The following is an 18,551-nucleotide window of genomic DNA, read 5'->3' on the forward strand; positions in this document are numbered from 1 at the left end:
CATATCTGGGATCTGAGAAGGGATCTGTGAATTCCCCCTTATTCCCTTCAGCCACGTTTCTGTTCAAGTAAGTCTGAAATGTTTCATTCATAAGGCTGCCTCTCAGAAAGCTACCCATCTAGGCTTTCATGATCAACTCATCATCCCTGGCAGGCCAGAGATCACACATGCTGTTCTGCCTCTGATCCAGGAATGACACAGGAAAGAAGAGACTTTAGGGGCCTAGGGAAAGCCCTAGCTATCGGGGAACCCGCACTCGGAGGGGTGCAGATCTTAGCGGGTGCAACTCCCAGTGTGTCGGAGGGGTGGAACATTGTTTTAGAGGGGCAGAGAACAGGTATCTGGAAACAGCACAAGGTAGGATCTTCTACCGCATCTCAAGGTTGGTCAGTAAGGCCAGGTCAGTAGAGTGAGTTATGACTCTAATCAGGATACAGAGGAGATGTGTGTGGCTTCTGCCTTGTTCTCGTGGGTCACTCACCTGAGGGATGTCATAAGGACACCCAGTAAACTATGGAGGGGTCACGTGATAAGGAACTGAAGATTCCTGCTGACAGCCATGGGAGCGTGCCACTGTGGAAGTAGATCCTTCGGCTTAGCTAAATTCTCCCAAGTTTTAAACATTTACAATGAAATAATAAGTGTTACTGTTTTAAGCTGCAAACTTTTGGGAGTAATTTTCTGTATAGCAAGAGACTATAAATACATTTCCTTATGCTATAGGTTGAATTACTGAATTCCTAAATAATCTCCAGTATGTCAGAATGTTTTGTCATTTGGAGACATAGTTGTCAGTTAAGACAAGGCCATGCTTGGATAGAGTGGTTCCCTAATCTGGTAAATCCTGATTAAATGGGGAAAAAAGCCAAAAACATGTATAACCAAAACATCATGGAAATATTAGAGGGCTAAGTGGACCTCACATCCATAATCCCAGGTTCTCAGATAGTGCAGACAGCAGGGTCATGGTTTAAGCCTAGCTATCAACTCAACAAACAAGGTAGTCTGGTGGTTCACAGCAGAAATTCCAACTACTATGGAGCTGAGGTCTGAGGCTGGCCCAGGCAAAAGTGTGGGCCCCAGCTAAAAATAAATAGAGCAAAAAGGGCTGAAAAGAGCCAGGCCCAGTGAGTGGCTTACCCCTGTAATCCTAGCTACTCAGAAGGCTGAGATTTGAGGATCTCGGTACAAAGCCAGCCCAGGTACTAAAGACCATGAGCCCCTTATCTCCAATTAACCACTAGAAAACCAGACGTGGTGCTGTGGCTCCAGGGGTAAGGTGGTTGCCTTGAGCTGAGGAGTTCAGGGACAGCACCCAGGCCCAGAGTTCAAGCCCCACAACCGGAAAGAAAAAAAAGGGGCAGAAAGTATGACTCCACAGAATAGGGTGAGTGCCTTCTAGCAAGGGCAAGGCACTGAATTAAAATCCTAGGGCCACCAAGAAAATAAAAGTTAAGTTGCTACAAACCACAGAGCTGCCAGAAGCTTCTAAAAGAGGCCTGTGATGAACCATCTCTAATACCTTTAGAAGAACACAGCCTTGACCTCAAACTTCTAGCCTCCAAATCTGTGAAATAACAGATTTCTATGGTGGTAGATCACATGGTTTGGGTTCATTTGTTATGTCAGCTCTAGGAAACTAATGCTTCTGATATGTCATGTCCTTCTTTTGGCTATTTTAAAGATTTTTTCCCTTTATTAAACTGGATTTTGATTTCTATGTGCCTTAAAGTTTTATTTTGCTGGGTCTGGTGGCTTGTTTGCTTATTTGTTTTTTTTTAATTCTGTTTGGAGTTTACTGAACTTCTTGGATGTGTGCATTTATACTTTTCATCAGATTTGAAAAATGCCTCACAATAGAGCTTTTCCATCTATATAATTTCAATCAAACCAATAGGAAAGAAAATGCAGCAATAGACAAAACTGCAGCTTACCACTTAACTCAAGGCAAGCGAACAAGCAGACAGGACAGCTACAGACAGCGAGTATACAGATTTCCACAAACCCAAGTCTCTGAAGCTACAAATTAGTCCACCAGCTTCATTTACAATAGACAGTAAGTTTTGCAAGACCAAGCAGAATATTTAAATCTCAGTGAAAATTCTGACCAAAGTTGAGACAAAAATTTAAGCTTTTAAAATTCCATCAATTGACAATTTTAAAATGAAATAAAATTCCAATTGCAATAGAAACTAAGTCTCTGAAGTGACTAAGTTTCATAAGAATGGTATACACATAAATACAACACATATTCACATAAGTATATGCTCATATATATTTAATAAACATACATGTACACACATATTATGCACAACAATCCCACTGCAGGACTCAAGTAAGGACTGAATAACTGGGCAGGTATATTAGGCTTCCAGTGGTTTCTCTGAGAGGCTCCTTTTCCACCCCTGAACAATCCAAGTACAGCAGACAGGCTCAGGCTCAAGTACAGCAACAGACCTCAGCTAACTGATCAAGACTGGGCTGAAGGGTAATTAAAGGGACCACCAACCAGGCCAATGAGCTGAGGAAGAGAATGAGGCCAGTCTACCAGCGTAGCCACAAGCAATGCAAGGAAAGCTAAACACAAAGAGGAAAAGACTTGAGCTGAGAAAACCCAGTTATTCTTTCCTGTTTCACCAATGAGATGAAATCACTTCACCTTACCTCTGTCACTCCATAACAGGGTGCAGAGGCAGGAATGGGGTTATCATTTCTCATTCATGAAAGTCAGATTTTAATATATTATTAAGTCCATAAAATGGTTTCTAGTCCTAAATGCCTATATTCAAATAATACTTATTTTTGGTCCGTCATGAGGCTTGAACTTAGGGGCTAGGCACTGTCTCTGAACTCTTTTTGCTCAAGGTGGGGCTCACCACTTTGAGCCGTGGTGCCATTTCCAGTTTTCTGTTGGTTAACTGGAGATCAGAGTCTCATAAATTTTTTGTGCCTAGGCTTTCTTTAAACCTCGATCCTCAGATCTCAGCCTCCTGAGTAGCTACGATTACAGGTGTAAGAGACTAGCACCCAGCTCATATAATACATTTCTTTTCTTTTGTGGGTCATGGAGCTTGAACTCTGGGCCTAGGCACTGTCCCCGAGCTCTTCAGCTCAAGGCTACGGCCCTACCCTGAGCCACAGTGCCATTTCCCATTTTCTAGTGATTAACTGGCAATAAGAGTCACTGTTTTTAGTACTCAAGCTGGCTCTGAACCTGGATCAGATCTCAGCCTCCTGAGTAGCTAGGATTACAGGCATGAGCCACCATGCCTGGCTCATATATTTCTAATTAGCCTTATACAGGCCCTTCCTTTTGCTCAGAGTCTAAATTTCAAAGAATACCTTATACAAACATGCTTATTAGACAATTCAAGAGGTTTCTGAAAGCATACTGATATAATCAGACCACTGAAACAACAGGGATAAGTGGTTACTATGTGGTAAGGTCAGGAAGATAATCATTCTTGTATTCAAACGTTTTGGTGCTCAGATCTGTCATTTCCCTACTGCCAACTGCTTTATTGATGTGCTGGAGCATGGGGACTACGTCCTGGCTGTCCTGCGCCCTCATTACAAGCGTCTTAGGAAGGGGTTTTACTTGCTCAGCTGTATCAAAAGCTCCAGTTTTACATGGATCACAGGCAGGCCTGGGTGGCCAGGGCCAGTCCTCTGCTCACCTTTGTAGACACAGGGATTGGGGACTGTCATGAGACAACGAAGACAGCATAAGAAAGCCAAAACCAAGCTGAGATTTCAATACACTGTGAATTCAGACGCTGTAAATTATTCAGTCTCCATAGGAATAAGAGGCACTGGTTTGGAATGAAGTAGATGAGGTCCTCACACTACCACGTATGGAGAACAAACAACAATTAAACATAAATAACGTGCTTCATATTCAAAGGGGAGGCACACTTGGCATCATGTCTGAAATGGTGTGGAGCAGTTTCATGGTTTATACCAAATGTTCCACCATATTTATTAAACAGACTGTATCTTTTATCTTTTGTGAGCTCCCTGAATTGACAGGAAAAATTCCCAATTCCTTACACAGATATCACTGAAATCTTCTATATACTCTGTCTTAGCATTAGGTGAAAGATTCGTTGCTTTTCTGAACTTACTCTTTGTGGGTTTTCTGATGTAGCAGGAAGTTTGACTTGTGGCGGAATGTTTTCTCACATATGTCACATTCGTAGGGTGTCTCCCCCGTGTGTATTTTCTGATGTTCATTGAGTGTCCAGAGCCGGCGGTAGGTTTTCCCACATTCATTACATTCATAGGGTTTTTCTCCTGTGTGAATTCTCTGATGTACCCTGAAGGCTGACTTATGGCAGAAGGTTTTCCCGCACTCCTTACAATTATACGGCTTCTCTCCAGTGTGAGTCCGCTGATGTTCGCTGAAGGAAAACTTCTGGGAGAAGGTTTTCCCACACTCGTTACACTCATAGGGTCTCTCGCCTGAGTGTGTTCTCTGGTGGTGTGTGAGAGCTGACTTTCTGCAGTAGGCTCTCCCACAGTCACTACACTCATAGGGCTTGTCCCAGATAGTTCTCCGACCTAGTAAGAGGGGAGGGCTTTTGCTGACTTCTTGCTCAGGCTCGGGACAGTCAGGATTCTCCTCTGTGCTCACGCTCTCGCGTTCACTGCAGTCTGACTGCGCAGAGGACGTTCCATCACACTGCTTGAGTGCCTCCTGCTTCTCTCCTGTGTGAGTGCTCTGATGTACAGCCAGGGTTGACTGGTGGTAGAAGAGCTTCCCACACTCGCTACATTCATAAGACTTCTTTCCTCTGTGAACAGCCTGGTGTGCGGTGAGGGCTGACTTGGTACATAAGAACTTGCCACACTGGCTGCATTCATAGGGCTTTTCGCCTGTGTGGCTCCTCTGGTGCACATTGAGGGCTGACTGGCAGAAGAAGGTTTTCTCACACTCGCTGCACTCATAGGGCTTCTCCCCGGTGTGGATTCTCTGGTGTGCCGTCAGAGCTGACTGGCAGAAGAAGGTTCTCCCACATTCTTTACACTCATTTGGCTTCTCTCCCCGGTGAGTTCTCTGATGTACGATGAGGTAGGATTTCTTGCTGAAGGCATCCCCGCACTCCTCACATTCATAAGGCTTCTCCCCTGTGTGAGACCGGAAGTGCTCCGCCAGGGCTGACTTCCGGAAGAATGTCTTTCCACATTCCTCACACTCATAGGATTTCTCCCCTCCGTGAATTTTCTGATGCACGAGGAGGGCAGACTTGTCGATGAAGGCTTTCCCACACTCGCTGCATTCATAGGGCCTCTCTCCAGTATGAATTCGCTGGTGCCTCGTGAGGCTCGTCTTCACACGGAAAGTCTTCCTACAATCACTACAAGCATAGGGCTTCTCCCCTGTATGGATTCTCTGATGGGCAACGAGGGTGGACCGTTTAGAAAATCTTCTCCCGCAGTCCTCACACTCGTTTGACTTCCGTTCAGCACTCCTCTCCTCTTGTGCTGAGAGAGCTGGCTGCTGGGAGGACTGCTCGGGCTTCTTGTGGGTGAGAGGCTGTGTGGAAGCCGCACTGTCTGTGTGCAGCAGAACACTTCCATCTTGACACCCAACCTCCCTCATCTGCGTACTTTTGGACTTTTTCTTTCCTGAATGACTTTTCTCATGATTAGCATGGAGTTGTGGTTTCTTACATCCACTGTGCTCTTTAGGAACTTTTGCATTTTCTTTGCTTTCTTTTTCAATTACTTCTGAATTCATTTCCAAGTGGTTTCCACCTGAATCACATTTATAAAGCATTTCTCTTGAGGAAACAATATCCATGCCCAGAGTAAATGTGTTCCCAAATACATTATTTTGTTCTGTAATCATTGTTTCATTGTTGAATACAATTTGCTTCCAATGTTTGTTTTGGATTTCTGTGTCCTTCTCTAAGGCACCATCATCTTCTAGAAAGGAGCACAATGGACAATAATTTGTGAGGCTTTACACATATGCTATGAAATGAGAGCTCGTTATCAACACCCTGGTGTGTACACTTCAGGCCCAGAGTCCCAGGATTTAAGAAAGAACACAGAAGAGCCCTTGATATTTGACAAACAGCCACAGGAAACAGTACTCAGCGTACACTGGAAGTGTGACTGCCAGGAGAATTTACTGCAATAGGCTAAAGTATGAACTGAAGAGAAAAATCAGATGCAGTAAGATAAGGCAAAACAGGCCTCAGAAAGGTAGTCAGTGTTAACACAAAACACAAGGAAGGAGTAAGAAATTCTGCAGTGAAGGGGGGAACACTGATGTTTGACAGAGCATGGCTGCGATGAAGGAAGAAAAGTAGACAGCCTGGACAGCTACATGGCCCTAACATGAGGGGAAGCTCTTCTTAAGCTCTGTGTTAGGAGATATGTTTGCTCCATGCTAGGCCTAGCCCTTCTGGGGCTGGGAATAGAAAGTAAAATTGAGTTACTTATTAAACCATGGAGAAGAAAAACAAAACAAACAAACAAACAAACAAAAACCCCCAAGGAGGGGTCAGGAGTTTGGCCTAATGGTAGAGTGCTTGCCTAGCATGCATGAAGACCCGGGTTTGATTCCTCAGTACCACATACATAGAAAAAAGCCAGAAGTGGTGTTGTGGTTCAAGTAGTAGAACTCTAGCCTTGAGAAAACCTAAGGACAGTGCTCAGGCCCTGGGCCCAACCCCAGGACTGACAAAAAATAAACAAACAAAAAAAAAAACCCAAGGAACTAGAAGGGTAATGTAAATCAAGCAAGATTATTTTTAAAGCCAGGCACATGCCTAGAGTGTTCCAGTTAGTTTCACAGTGGAGACAAGAAGATCAAAAGTTTGAGGCTAGCATGGGCAAACACTGGGGACCCTATCACAAAAATCAAAACAAAACAAAAAGGCTGGGGCATGGCTCAAGTGGAAGAGCACTCTTCTAGCATGAGGCTCAGTACTCAATCTTCATTAGCCAATAAATTTCAAAATTACCATTTATTTTATTATAATTATTTTTGGTGGCACTAGAGTTTGAACTTGGCAGTGTTATGCTTGGCTATCTAGCACTCTGCCATTTGCTTCATTATTCTATCCCTACTTTTGCGTTTATTTTAGAGATAGAGTCTCATTGACCTTTTTGTCCAAATTGGACTTCAAACCTCAGTTTTCCAGATCTCAGCCTCCATTGTAGCTAGGGATATAAATGTGAGTCGTTGTCACCCAGGAAAACTTCCTTTTTAAGCCAGGTACTGGTGGTGCATGCCTGTAATCCTTGCTTCTCAGGAAGCTGAGATCTGAGGATCTCAGATCTGAGGATTTTGGTTGAAAGCAAGCCCCAGCAGGAATGTCTGTGAGAGTCTAAACTCTAACCAACAACTAGAAAACTGGACGTAGCACTGTGGCTTAATGTGGTAGAATACGAGTCTTGAGCAAAACAGCTCAGGGATAGTACCCAGGCCCTGAGTTCAAGCCCTACAAAATAAACAACCAAAAATAAATAAAACAAAAGCTTACATTCTAAAGACAAACATGTTACATATGTGCACATTTATTTATATTTATATGTACACATACTTATGTATGTGTGTATATATATATTTCCACATATTAGTTTGAATATAATGCATGGCTCATGCCATAATCCTAGATACTAACGCGTGAGATCTGAGAATCTCAGCTTGAAGCCAGCAGAAAGTCTATTAAACTCTTCTCTCCAATTAACCAGCAAAGAGCCTCACTTAAAGTGATCAAGTAGTAGTGCAGCATCCACGAGAGAAAAACTTGAATAAAAGCACCAAGTTCCAGAGTTCAAGTCACAGTACTGTAGGAGGAGGAGGAGGAGGAGGAGGAGGAGATGATGGTGGAGGAAGAAGAGGAAGGAAGAAGAAAGAAGAAAAAATAAGAAGAAAGAAAAAAACAACCACCCCAGGTCCATAACAATTTTAGTGGGGCAAGGCAGACAAGGAAAGACTGTCATAAACATTGTTGTGGCAAAAGAGGGTCCTGGGTTCTGTGGATAGGTCACTTGGTGGCAAAAATCTTTATAGGCTTTAAATGAAGATGTACATTTGGGAAGAATGTTTAGGAATCCGTGGCATGACGGCTCATGACCTGACATCACTTCCAGAGCTCCCTCAAGAGCAGCTGCAAGGGAACTTATTACTTCCTCAGCAACTCGGTTATCACTTACATACCTGTGTGGCTCTGACTTGTGAATTCGTCTCCTATCCACGGTTCTTCCCCTTGCTCCAACTTGAAGATCACATCTGGTTTACTAATCTGTATCCCTGTTAATGGGGAAAGACACAGAACTGGAACAAGCTCTTTGGACTTCAGGAACTCTGAAGGGTGAAGCCAGAACATTTGGTGAAGGGTGGGAAGGGACAGAATATGTGTGCCTGCACATGTGCCCGCATGTGCTCACGTATGTGTACACATGTTTCTGAATCATCCTTCTCCCTTAATGCTCAAGGCTAGGTAACTGGATTCTAAGGACCGACACAGAAGGGACGTGCGCTCTGGGGAGCTTTGTAGACCAGCACACTCACCCACTGCAATGAGGTTGCTGTAATTCTCCAGCATCACTTCCCGATACAGAGTCCGCTGTGCAGGGCCCAGCTGCAGCCACTCCTCATGGGTGAAGTCCACAGTCAGGTCCGAGAAGGAAACTGATTTCTGAAAGAGCACACATAAGGTGATTAGAACTGAGAGACGTCAGCCAGATGCAGTGGCTCACGCCTGTAATCCTAGCTATTCAAAAGACTGAGATCTGAGGATCAAGGTTCAAAGTCATCCAGAACACAAAAGGACATGGGACTCTTATCTCCAATTAACCTCTAGAAAAGGGCAGGGTGGCAGCCTTGGACTGAAGAGCTCAGGGACAGTGCCCAGACCTAGTTCAAGCCTCATGACCCACAAAAAAAAAAAGAACTGAGTGATGTAAAATTTATGGGAACATCAAACGTAAGACCGCGGCCATGTTTAATGATATGATCTAAAATAGTATCATTTGTGGGGGATAGAAAATTAGAAATTTCCTGTCACTTTTTTTTTTCAGTGCTAGGGTTTGAATTCAGAGCCTTTTGCTTGCCAGGCAGGTGCTTTACTTTTTGAGCTATGTCCCACCCCATCCTACGCATTTTGTAAAATTGAATTTTTTAAAAATACTGCATTTACACTATGTCTTAAATACTGACTCTCTTAAAATACTGGTCCTGTTCTTGAGGGGCATCTATTCTCATTGGGTGACATACAGAAACACACACTTCAAAAAAGAGCAATGATGGTCAGACACACAGAAACAGGTGGTCACAAAAGGAGAAAAGTAATTTCATTTTTGCCATTAGATTTCTTGGGAGAGATACTTTTTGACATGAAATACAGTGTGCACTATCAGAATGTGATAAAAGAAAAAATAATCCGGCAACACAGGTGAAAGGGTTAAAAATAACAGCTTTTTCTAAACAGAGGGCATAGAACAGAGGCAGTTTTTTCCCTAAAATCCAATCCTGAGACTTTTTACTCAGGACAATACATCAGTTAAACATTCTTGGCCAGGAGTCTGGCCTAATGGTAGAGTGCTTGCCTAGCATACACAAAGCCCCAGGTTCAATTCCTTGGTACTACATACTCAGAAAAAGCTGGAAGTCCTGCTGTGGCTCAAGTGGCAGAGCTCAAGTGGCCTTAAGCAAAAAGTGTCTAAGGACAGTGACCAGGTCCTGAGTTCAAGCTCCAGGTCTGGCAAGAAAAAAAAAATCTTGCACATGATACTAACACACACATTTACCTAGAAATTATGAAATTTTAACTGCTTTAAGCTATGTTTTAATTCCAGTGAAGTATGATTATTCTCTCATTCTTTTAGCCAAGATAGTAACATAAATGGAAGTCCTAGGGCTCCCTAGAGTATTTGTTTTTAAATTTGGAGATCATTGTTGTGAATAATAGAAATCCATAGATATATATCTATATGTATAACACACTGGAATACTGTGACCAAATGTTGTATTTTAGAAGAAATGTTCCAGAATACAGGAGTTGGCAAACAACAGCCTGTGGACAGAAGCCATCTGCCAAGACCCAGCTCTGGCCATATCATTTGTTTATATATTGCTGGTGACTGATACAATGCTATGATGCATAGATCTGACAGACACCATGTGGCTACAAAAGCTGAAAATATTTCTCATCTAGTCCCCTAAAGAAAATGTTTATTGGCTAGGAGTTTACCCTAGTGGCAGAGTGTTTGCCTAGCATGCATGAAGACCCTGGTTCAATTCCTTGGTGCCACATACATAGAAAAAATCTGGAAGTGGTGCTGAGGCTCAAGTAGTAGAGCTCTGGCCTTGAGAAAGTCCAAGGTCAGTGCTCAGGTCCTGAGCTCAAGCCCAGGAGTGGCAAAAAGAAAGGAAAATGTTTCTTGGGGCTTGGAGTTTGGCCTAGTGGTAGAGTAGGACTGGCAACAACAGCCAAAAAAAAAAAAAAAGGAAAAGGAAAGAAAAGGTTTCTTTCTATCTTATACTCTGAAAAATGGAGAACAGATTAAAAATCAAATGAAGACATCCTGTGAGACAGGACTGGAGTGATTCCAGTGGGAGCAATAAGGTGTGTGTGGGGGGGTAGTTTTGCAATGGCAAGGAACAGGATGAGCAGGCATCTGGCTGGCTGTGCTGTAGATGTTCCATGTGGATTGTTTAGCCTCCGTAGATAGGAATATTGTATGCTGAGGCTGGAAGAACAGAGCAATAACAAAAGAACTGAGCAGAAGACGCTAATGGATGGAATGTTTTAGATGTTGTACTTGAAATGCCTGAAGTGTTATAGGTACAAAATATCCATCTCACAGGTGAATATCTGGTTTTGGAAGACAGAGGAGACAGAGAAGGCACAATGAGGTGACTGGGAGAATAAGAAAAGTCTTTATGAACTGACATGCACTGTTTCCCAGGGTATATATTGCTAAGCAAACTAAAGAATATCTACAGTGCTATTTTTATATACAAAAGGAAGAGCTATAAGGAAGTACAAATGAAGACACTGTATGTGTAAAACAGAAATTCTGAGGGGCTAAGCCAGAAATGAATGCACTTAGCCACTTCTTGGGGAGGGTGGGGAGATAGAAATGGGAAGGGGAAAAGGGAAGAAGAGATGAGGAACAAGTGGCCCTTCTCTAAATATGTCTTTCTATATAGTGTGACTCACAGAACGATAACAACGTCAATTCCCTCCAAAACAAACAACTAAAACCAAACATGGTATGGAAAGATAACTGCAAATAAAATACAAATAGCACCATATATATTATCCTTATTAAAAACAAGTAACAGCCAAGTGTCGGTGGCTTACATTTGTAATCCTAACTACTCAGGAGGCTAGAGATTTGTTCAAAGCTAGCCTGGGCAGGAAAATCTGTGAGACAATTATCCCTGATTAAATACCAAAAAACTGTAAATGGAACTGTGGCTCAAAGTGAGTGCTAGCCTTGAGCACAAAAGCTCAGGAACAGCACCAAATCCTGAATTCAAGCCCCAGGACTGGCAAAAAAAAAAAAAAAAAAAGTGTGGTGGTGGGGAGAAAGACATAACAGGCATAGTGAATGACATAAAGAAAAGAATTACCAAAAGTAACTGTGGAGAAGAGCATTCTGACTCCACTCTGTGATAGCTATAGGTAAAAAAGAACTGTATACAATTAATCTACTTTAAAAGGTTTTGGGAGTGGTGGTGTTTTTTTGGGGGGTAGGGGTTGGTGTTGGTATTTGAACTCAAGAGTCACAGACTTACTAGCGCAGACACTACCATTTAATCCATGCCCTCAGCCCTCTACTTAGGAAACTTGTTTTACACAAGTAGACATAGGTGGGAAAACAAGTAACTTGAATGTAAAGTCAGCTTTCTCTATTGGAGGCAAAGGAATTGTAATAGGGCTGGAATAAACTGTATAGGGTAATGGTCAGTAAACTCTTGAGGTCATGAGAGACAAGGGATTGTATGTTCTGTATGGTTTTTTCAAAGTAGAAAAACAGAGCAGCCTTTCTGCTCTGCCCACACCGATGCATTTCCTGTGCTCTGGTATCTTGTGGTTACAGACACACTATGTATATATTAAGGTCTTGATAATTACAGTATTATAAAAATTAGAAGCAAAGGGCCAATGAGTTAGAGAAATGGAGAGATTTCACAGGTCAGTCCTCTGCTCACAAACAGATCACTGCCCTTGGCAGCAGAACCAGTTGCTGTGTTTCTTTTCTCAGAAATTGAACCATGTGGGCCAGGAGTTTGGCCTAGTGGTAGAGTGCTTGCACGAAGACCCAGGTTTGATTCCTCAGTACCACATACATAGAAAAAAGCTGGAAGTGGTGCTGGGGCTCAAGTGGTAGAGCTCTAGACTTGAGAAAGTCCAAGGACAGTGCTCAGGCCCTGAGTCAAGGCCCAGGACTGGCCAAAAAAAAAAAAAAAAAAAAAAGGAAAGAAATTGAACCATGCCCCATAATAAAGGGAAACCTAATCTATCCTGACCTCAGAGTAGAATTCACAGATTTATACAAAAGAAATGAGGGACAACAGTGGGAGCTGCAATCGCTAATGGAGGCACCAAGAAAAATGAATAATGGGCCTGCCTCATTGGAAGACCCACAGATAGTGCACAGACTCTCCACTGATGAAGAAGTGCCGCTAGGTGCACTGCTCTCAAACACGCGGCCCAGAAGGGACAGGAATGAGGACATGGTCCCTGGCTCTGATCACAAACATGGGGAGGGGAGCGGAGGAGCATGGAAACATGGAGACTTGGCTAAACGTGGGACATGTTTTGGAGACAAAATGCCACTGCCATCTTCACTCTGCAGTGGTGCTCAGCATGGGTGACAACTGCTTCTTGATCTGAGTGAGAATTTGGGGGCTGTCAAAAGTTCTGTGGGATGCGGATGGTATCTGATAGAGGGAAGGACCAAGGGAAGTAGATGAACTACACCACAGTCTCAGAAATATCTCAAGCCTAACATAACTATTTTTTTTGTCAGTCTTGGGGTTGAACTCTGGGCCTGGGCACTGTTCCTGAGCTCTTCAGCTCAAGGCTAGCCACAGTGACACTTCTGGTTTTCTGGTGGTTCACTGGAGATAAAAGAGTCTCACAGTATTTCCTGCCCAGGTTGGCTTCCAACCTGGATCCTCAGATTTCTGCTTCCTGAGTAGACAGGATTACATGTGTGAATCTATAGCACCCAACATTAATGTAACTTTCTTTCATTTCCTTTTTCTTGGTCCTGGGTTCTGTCCCTGAGCCTCTCTAGGCTAGAGAGGCTCTACTCAAGGCTGGAACTCTACCACTTGAGCCACAGCACCACTTCTGGCCTTTTCTATGAGGAATCAAACCCAGGGCTCTAGGCATGCTAGGCAAGCACTCTACCACTAAGCAATATTCACAGCCCATTAATATAACTTTCTAATGTCCTCAATACTCATTCATAGGATGACAAATTTATTTATGAGGATCAGAGCCTAGAGCTTTTTTGTATTTTATACTTGGACGGTCAGCCTGTCTATTTATCACCTATGTCTCTAACATTATAAATTTTCCTGAAATTCAATACTGAGTACATTAAGAAAACTTGGTTTGGCATAGCAGACGTTTTTCACTCTCTTGGAAAGTATCACTGATGGCAACATTACAAAGGTATTTAAGTCATGAAAATACCACACCATTACCAGTGTGAATTTGTAATTGTCAGTCAGTGATTCAACCTTGAGATATAAATACCAGACTAAACTCTCTTTGAGCATATTTGTAGCTATGAGATTCCATATACCTACAATTAGATTTGGGTATGGTGATGCACACCTGTAATTCCAGTTATTGGGGATGCAGAACTAGAAGGATTGTGGTTTGAGGCTGGCGTGGAGTTAGTGTGAAACCCTCTATGGAAGAAAAAAAAAAAAAAAAAAAGGAAAAACCCCAAAATGATTGGAGTTGAGGCTCAAGGAATAAAGGCCCTGAGTACCATCCCCATAAATATATTTTAAGTGTCTTTGCTTCCATTTCTCCTACAGAGATTTAAAAATATATACAAGTAGATGATTTATGACTACCAAAACAAGAAAGAAAGCTGGGTTTTAATTGGGATTACTTGAATAGAGCCCAATGTGGGGCAAAAACGTGGAAGCTCTAAGCCAGGAGAGCAGGAGAGGGAGGCAGGAAGAGGAAAGAATTTCATCCCATGGCCACAGCCTACTATCGGCCCCACAGAGGCAGCAGGGGCCTCAGTGGGGGCTGCCATCAGCATCTGGGAATTCTTCAGGAGCATACAGAGAAGCCATATGGTGGTACATGGAAGAGAACAGGGAGGGCAGTTTTTCTGTGCACCTTCTTCTCAGTTCCCATTTCCCTGAATTCACAGTTCACCCAAAAGTGAGTTGACTTGCATCCACTTCTAGGCAGCAACATTTGCTGCCATCATCTGGTCTCTCAGAAAGCCAGAAATTACACCTCACAAACCACCAAGTGGTCTGTGGGTGGCACTGACTCAAAGAGATGAAAGAGATGGTGAGTATGAACAGCTTCTGTCTTTGCATGAAAGGTGTCACTTGTATGGACAGCTGGGTCCGATGAAGTTGAGAACAGCTCACCACAGATCATATTTGTGCAATGTCTTTCTCTTTCCCTAGTCTGCATCCTCCATGGAGTCATAATGTATTCCTTGTCCAAGATCAATGTACATCTAGCATACTATCTGATCAGTTACACAGATGTTGAAGGAAAGGTCTACAGTGGCAGGAATTAAAAAATAGGAAGCGGTTGTGATATAGTTTTTTGTTTTTTTTTTTTTTCCAGTCCTGGGGCTTGAGCTCAGGGCCTGAGCACTGCCCTTGGGTTTTCTCAAGGCTAGAGCTCTACCACTTGAACCACAGCATCATTTCTGGCTTTTCCCATGTATGTGATACCAAGCAATCGAACCCGGGTCATCATGTATGCTAGGTAAGCACTCTATCACTAGCTCAAATTCCCAGCCCTTGTTTCTTGATTTTTGTTTTGCCAGTAGTGGGGCTTGAACTCAGGGCCTGGGCACTGTCCCTGAGCTTCTTTTGCTCAAAGTTAGTAACCGACAACTTGAGCCATAGAGCCACTTCAGATTTTTCTGTTTATATGGTACTGAGGTATCCAGCCTAGGGCTTCATACATGCTAGGCAAGCAATCTATCACCAAGCCACATTGCCAGCCCAGCATGAATAGCTTTCTAAGTCATCTAAAGGAGGCTTGGCATTTTAGAGGTCTTTTTTTTTTTGGCCAGTCATGGGGCTTGACCTCAGGGCCTTAGCACTATCCTTGGACTTTTCTCAAGGCCAGAGCTCTACCACTTGAGCCACAGCACCACTTCCAGCCTTTTCTATGTATGTGGTACAGAGGAATTGAACCCAGATCTTCATACACGCTAGGCAAGCACTCTACCACTAGGCCAAACTCCCAGCCGGCATTTAGAAGCTTGTGCAGTGAGAGCAACAGTTTCGAGGAGGAAGGAGGCAGGCAACTGAGGGATCTAACTGCGGAGATATACCAAGGTAGGGAAGTGGGAAGGGAAGGGTGAAAATGAAATATCACTTTCTTTCTAGCTCACCAACAGGTAGGACAGTAGTGGCATTTATAAGGAATTAAAGAGGAAACAAGTTAAACAGATTATGAATCTTACTTCTATTTTGGACCTGAGGGACTTCAAGAGGTTTAGAACATTTTTACAGAAGTGGTAAGCAACAATCTCCAGCCGAGGTTCTTAGAAGTAGTGCAAGATTTCAGAGCACAAAATATTGCAAATTAAAACCACAAATGGTATGAAAAAAATCAAACCACAAATGGTATAAAAGAATAGTGGGCTAATTGTGGAATAGCAATGTTTATGGTACAAAGACAAGACAATGTAACAGTGGAAATGATTAGAGCTTATAATCACATGAATGATAGATATTACAGTAATTTCTGAAGGTGCGCTTGGGGGAGGGTGATCGTACTGTAAAAAGCAACAAAGCATGTATGGAAAATATCCAATGGGCTTGAAAATATGTAGGTTGCTGCTTTTACCAGAATGGCTCCATGGAGGCATGGGAGGTAGTTTGATACCACAGACTTAATGAAATGAGTTGAAATAAGTGGAAAAGTTGTACACAATACATTTAAAAGTACGAATGAAAGGCATTGTAAGAGGGCATTATTTGAAGAGCATGCGAACCATTTACTTTGGGTTTTACCATGAAATCATGGAGAACGGCAGAGTGCTATCCACACATATGATTAAACTGTCTAGTCCCTTCTGCTTGCCTGGATGTAGAGTCTCAGGAATTCCTTTCACAGAGGGTTCTGATAAAAGCCTTTGTGCCTTTTATTCAAAAGTTATCAAAGAAAATGTTTATATATAAATGACAGAAAAAATCATACTAATTACCAATGTAAGAAAAGTCTACTTTATTTTGTCTGGATCTTTCTGGAACAACTCAAGTAAGTCTAATGTATGATTTGGTATACTTAGGTTAATCTGGTACTTCTATTTTGTCAGATGTGGAATTTCATATCTGTCTCCTATTTCACCTGACTGTACAAACTATAAGTCTCTTAAAATCCACTGAAAAATGTGGGAAGTAAATCCCTAAACAACTTACCTGGAATTCGTTCATTTTCAGGTGCTCTTGAGAAAGGGCCAAGAGAGGTGAAAGCAGAGCTGAGTAAGGAAGAAGGCGGAATGGAGTCGGGAGAGGTCTGGCTAGTGCAGCAGCTCTTACAAGTACCTAGCAAGACAGACATGCACAGAAATGGCCCTGAGACCAGTATGATCCAGGAATCCACAGGTGGAGGAAATATCCAGTTAAAGTCGTGAAATAATCAGTTTCTCTTGAGTGTAAACAAGTTTTCTGAATTACTGTCAATTTTTATCTCCTTTAGGAAAATAAAACAACCTGAGTCCCATACTAGAACACCAGTCCAATAAAAATGAAGATACAAAGTTAGGAACCGTACTGCAGCATCAAAATTGAAGCTAGGGCCAGCAGTGTGGCCTAGTGGTAGAGTGCTTGCAGGAAGCCCTGGGTTCCATTCCTCAGTACCACATACAGAGAAAAAGCCCGGAATGGCGCTGAGGCTCAAGAGGCAAGAGCGGTAGCCTTGAGCTACCAAGGACAGTGCCCAGGCCCTGAGTTCCAAGGCCCAGGATTGGCAAAAAAAAACAAAACAAAACAACAAAACAAAAAACAAAACTGAAGCTAGGATAAAAATATTTATTGAGAGAGGAAAATGTTGATATCATGTTACTTACCTATTTTCCGATTAATGTGTTTAACCAATGAGATGACGAATTTCCAGAAAGAAAGGATGCAAGTGGTTTAAGATGGTTATCTATTTTGACTGGTGGGTCTCACTGCATTGTTTCACGGAAGGACCGATTCTTACATGTGGTTTTGGACAGAGCCCTCACAACGGGATTGGGGGGAGCAGAATTCAATTCTTGGCCCCGGTACTAGCACACTGCTAAGGAGGTGAAATCGTCACCTCTAAGTCCTAGCTTTAAAATAACGTAACTCTCAGTAGTGTTGAGAACAAGCTCCTTTACCTACGCTGTGTGGGTCTGTGCCGGCGAATAAAACCCAGGGGCGATGGACACGGTCTGAGCAAGGCGGAGCAGCGGAGTGAGGCTGGAGCGACGGCATGTACTTGAGGAGTGAGGCAGAGACCACGCCCGGGGCTGAGCACCGGCTCCCTTCCAAGCTGCGGCTGCGGCCGCCGCCCGCCCCGCCCCCCGCCCCGCCCCGCCCCCCGGCCCGCTCCGCTCCGCGCCCCGCCGGTCCTCGCAGGCCTCGCAGCTCACACCGCTCACGCCCCAGGCTCTGCCCTCCGCCGGCATCCACGGCCGCAGGTGCCCAGGCCCCCCGCGCAGGTCCCGGGGTCCACGCACACAGCCTCCCCGCCCTCTGCCCCGCACCCCGGGCCGGGGGCCGCCGCCGGCCGCTCGCGAGGCCTGCAGGCCCGCAGCCCCGCGCTGCCCTCGCTGCGGCCTCGCCCGGACGGCCGGCCGCGCCGACCCCCGAGGACCCGCAGCCTGCCTCCGGCCCTTCTCTAACGTCGGGGAAAACCGACGCGGCTTCCAGTCAGCACCAGGTCCCGCGACCGGAGAAGGCCGGCTCCAGAAGAGCCCACCGGACGGCCGGAAGCGCGTCTAGGCAAGTCTCCGGAAATGACGTAACTCTCCCCGAGGCGCTCTGTAGAGCGCTGGCTCCGTTCCCGGGACCACACTACCCAGAAGGCGCCGCGGCCGAGCCGGGCCCCCCCCCCCCCCGCAGTCCATGGACAGAAAAGACACGTGACACGTGACGTCACCGACGCTGCGGACGAGGAGGGAAAAATCACTTGGCAGCGGTGTTAAGAAGCAAACACGGGGCTGGGAGTTTGGCCTAGTGGTAGAGTGCTTGCCTAGCATGCACAAAGACCCGGGTTCGATTCCTCGGTACCACATACATAGAAAAAAGCCAGAAGTGGTGCTGAGGCGCAAGTGTAGAGCTCTAGCCTTGAGAAAGTCCAAGGACAGTGCTCAGGCCC

The 18,551-nt window shown here is 44.2% G+C and overlaps 1 protein-coding gene across 1 annotated transcript; it reads right to left on the bottom strand.

The window, feature by feature from the left end:
• Positions 1-3,349: 3,349 nt before the first annotated feature.
• On the bottom strand, positions 3,350-17,714 carry Znf334 (zinc finger protein 334). The gene is made up of 5 exons (XM_090352464.1): positions 17,569-17,714; positions 16,625-16,750; positions 8,531-8,657; positions 8,177-8,269; positions 3,350-5,928 (listed from the first exon to the last, which is right to left on the bottom strand). The coding sequence occupies exons 2-5, from the start codon at positions 16,637-16,639 to the stop codon at positions 4,121-4,123; spliced, it is 2,043 nt and encodes a 680-aa protein (XP_090208590.1). The 5' UTR covers positions 16,640-16,750; positions 17,569-17,714; the 3' UTR covers positions 3,350-4,120.
• Between the last annotated feature and the right edge of the window lie 837 nt (positions 17,715-18,551).

This window comes from Megascapheus bottae, chromosome 18 (assembly GCF_031878675.1).
Source record: "Megascapheus bottae isolate mThoBot1 chromosome 18, mThoBot2.hap1, whole genome shotgun sequence".
Lineage (NCBI taxonomy): Eukaryota > Metazoa > Chordata > Mammalia > Rodentia > Geomyidae > Megascapheus > Megascapheus bottae.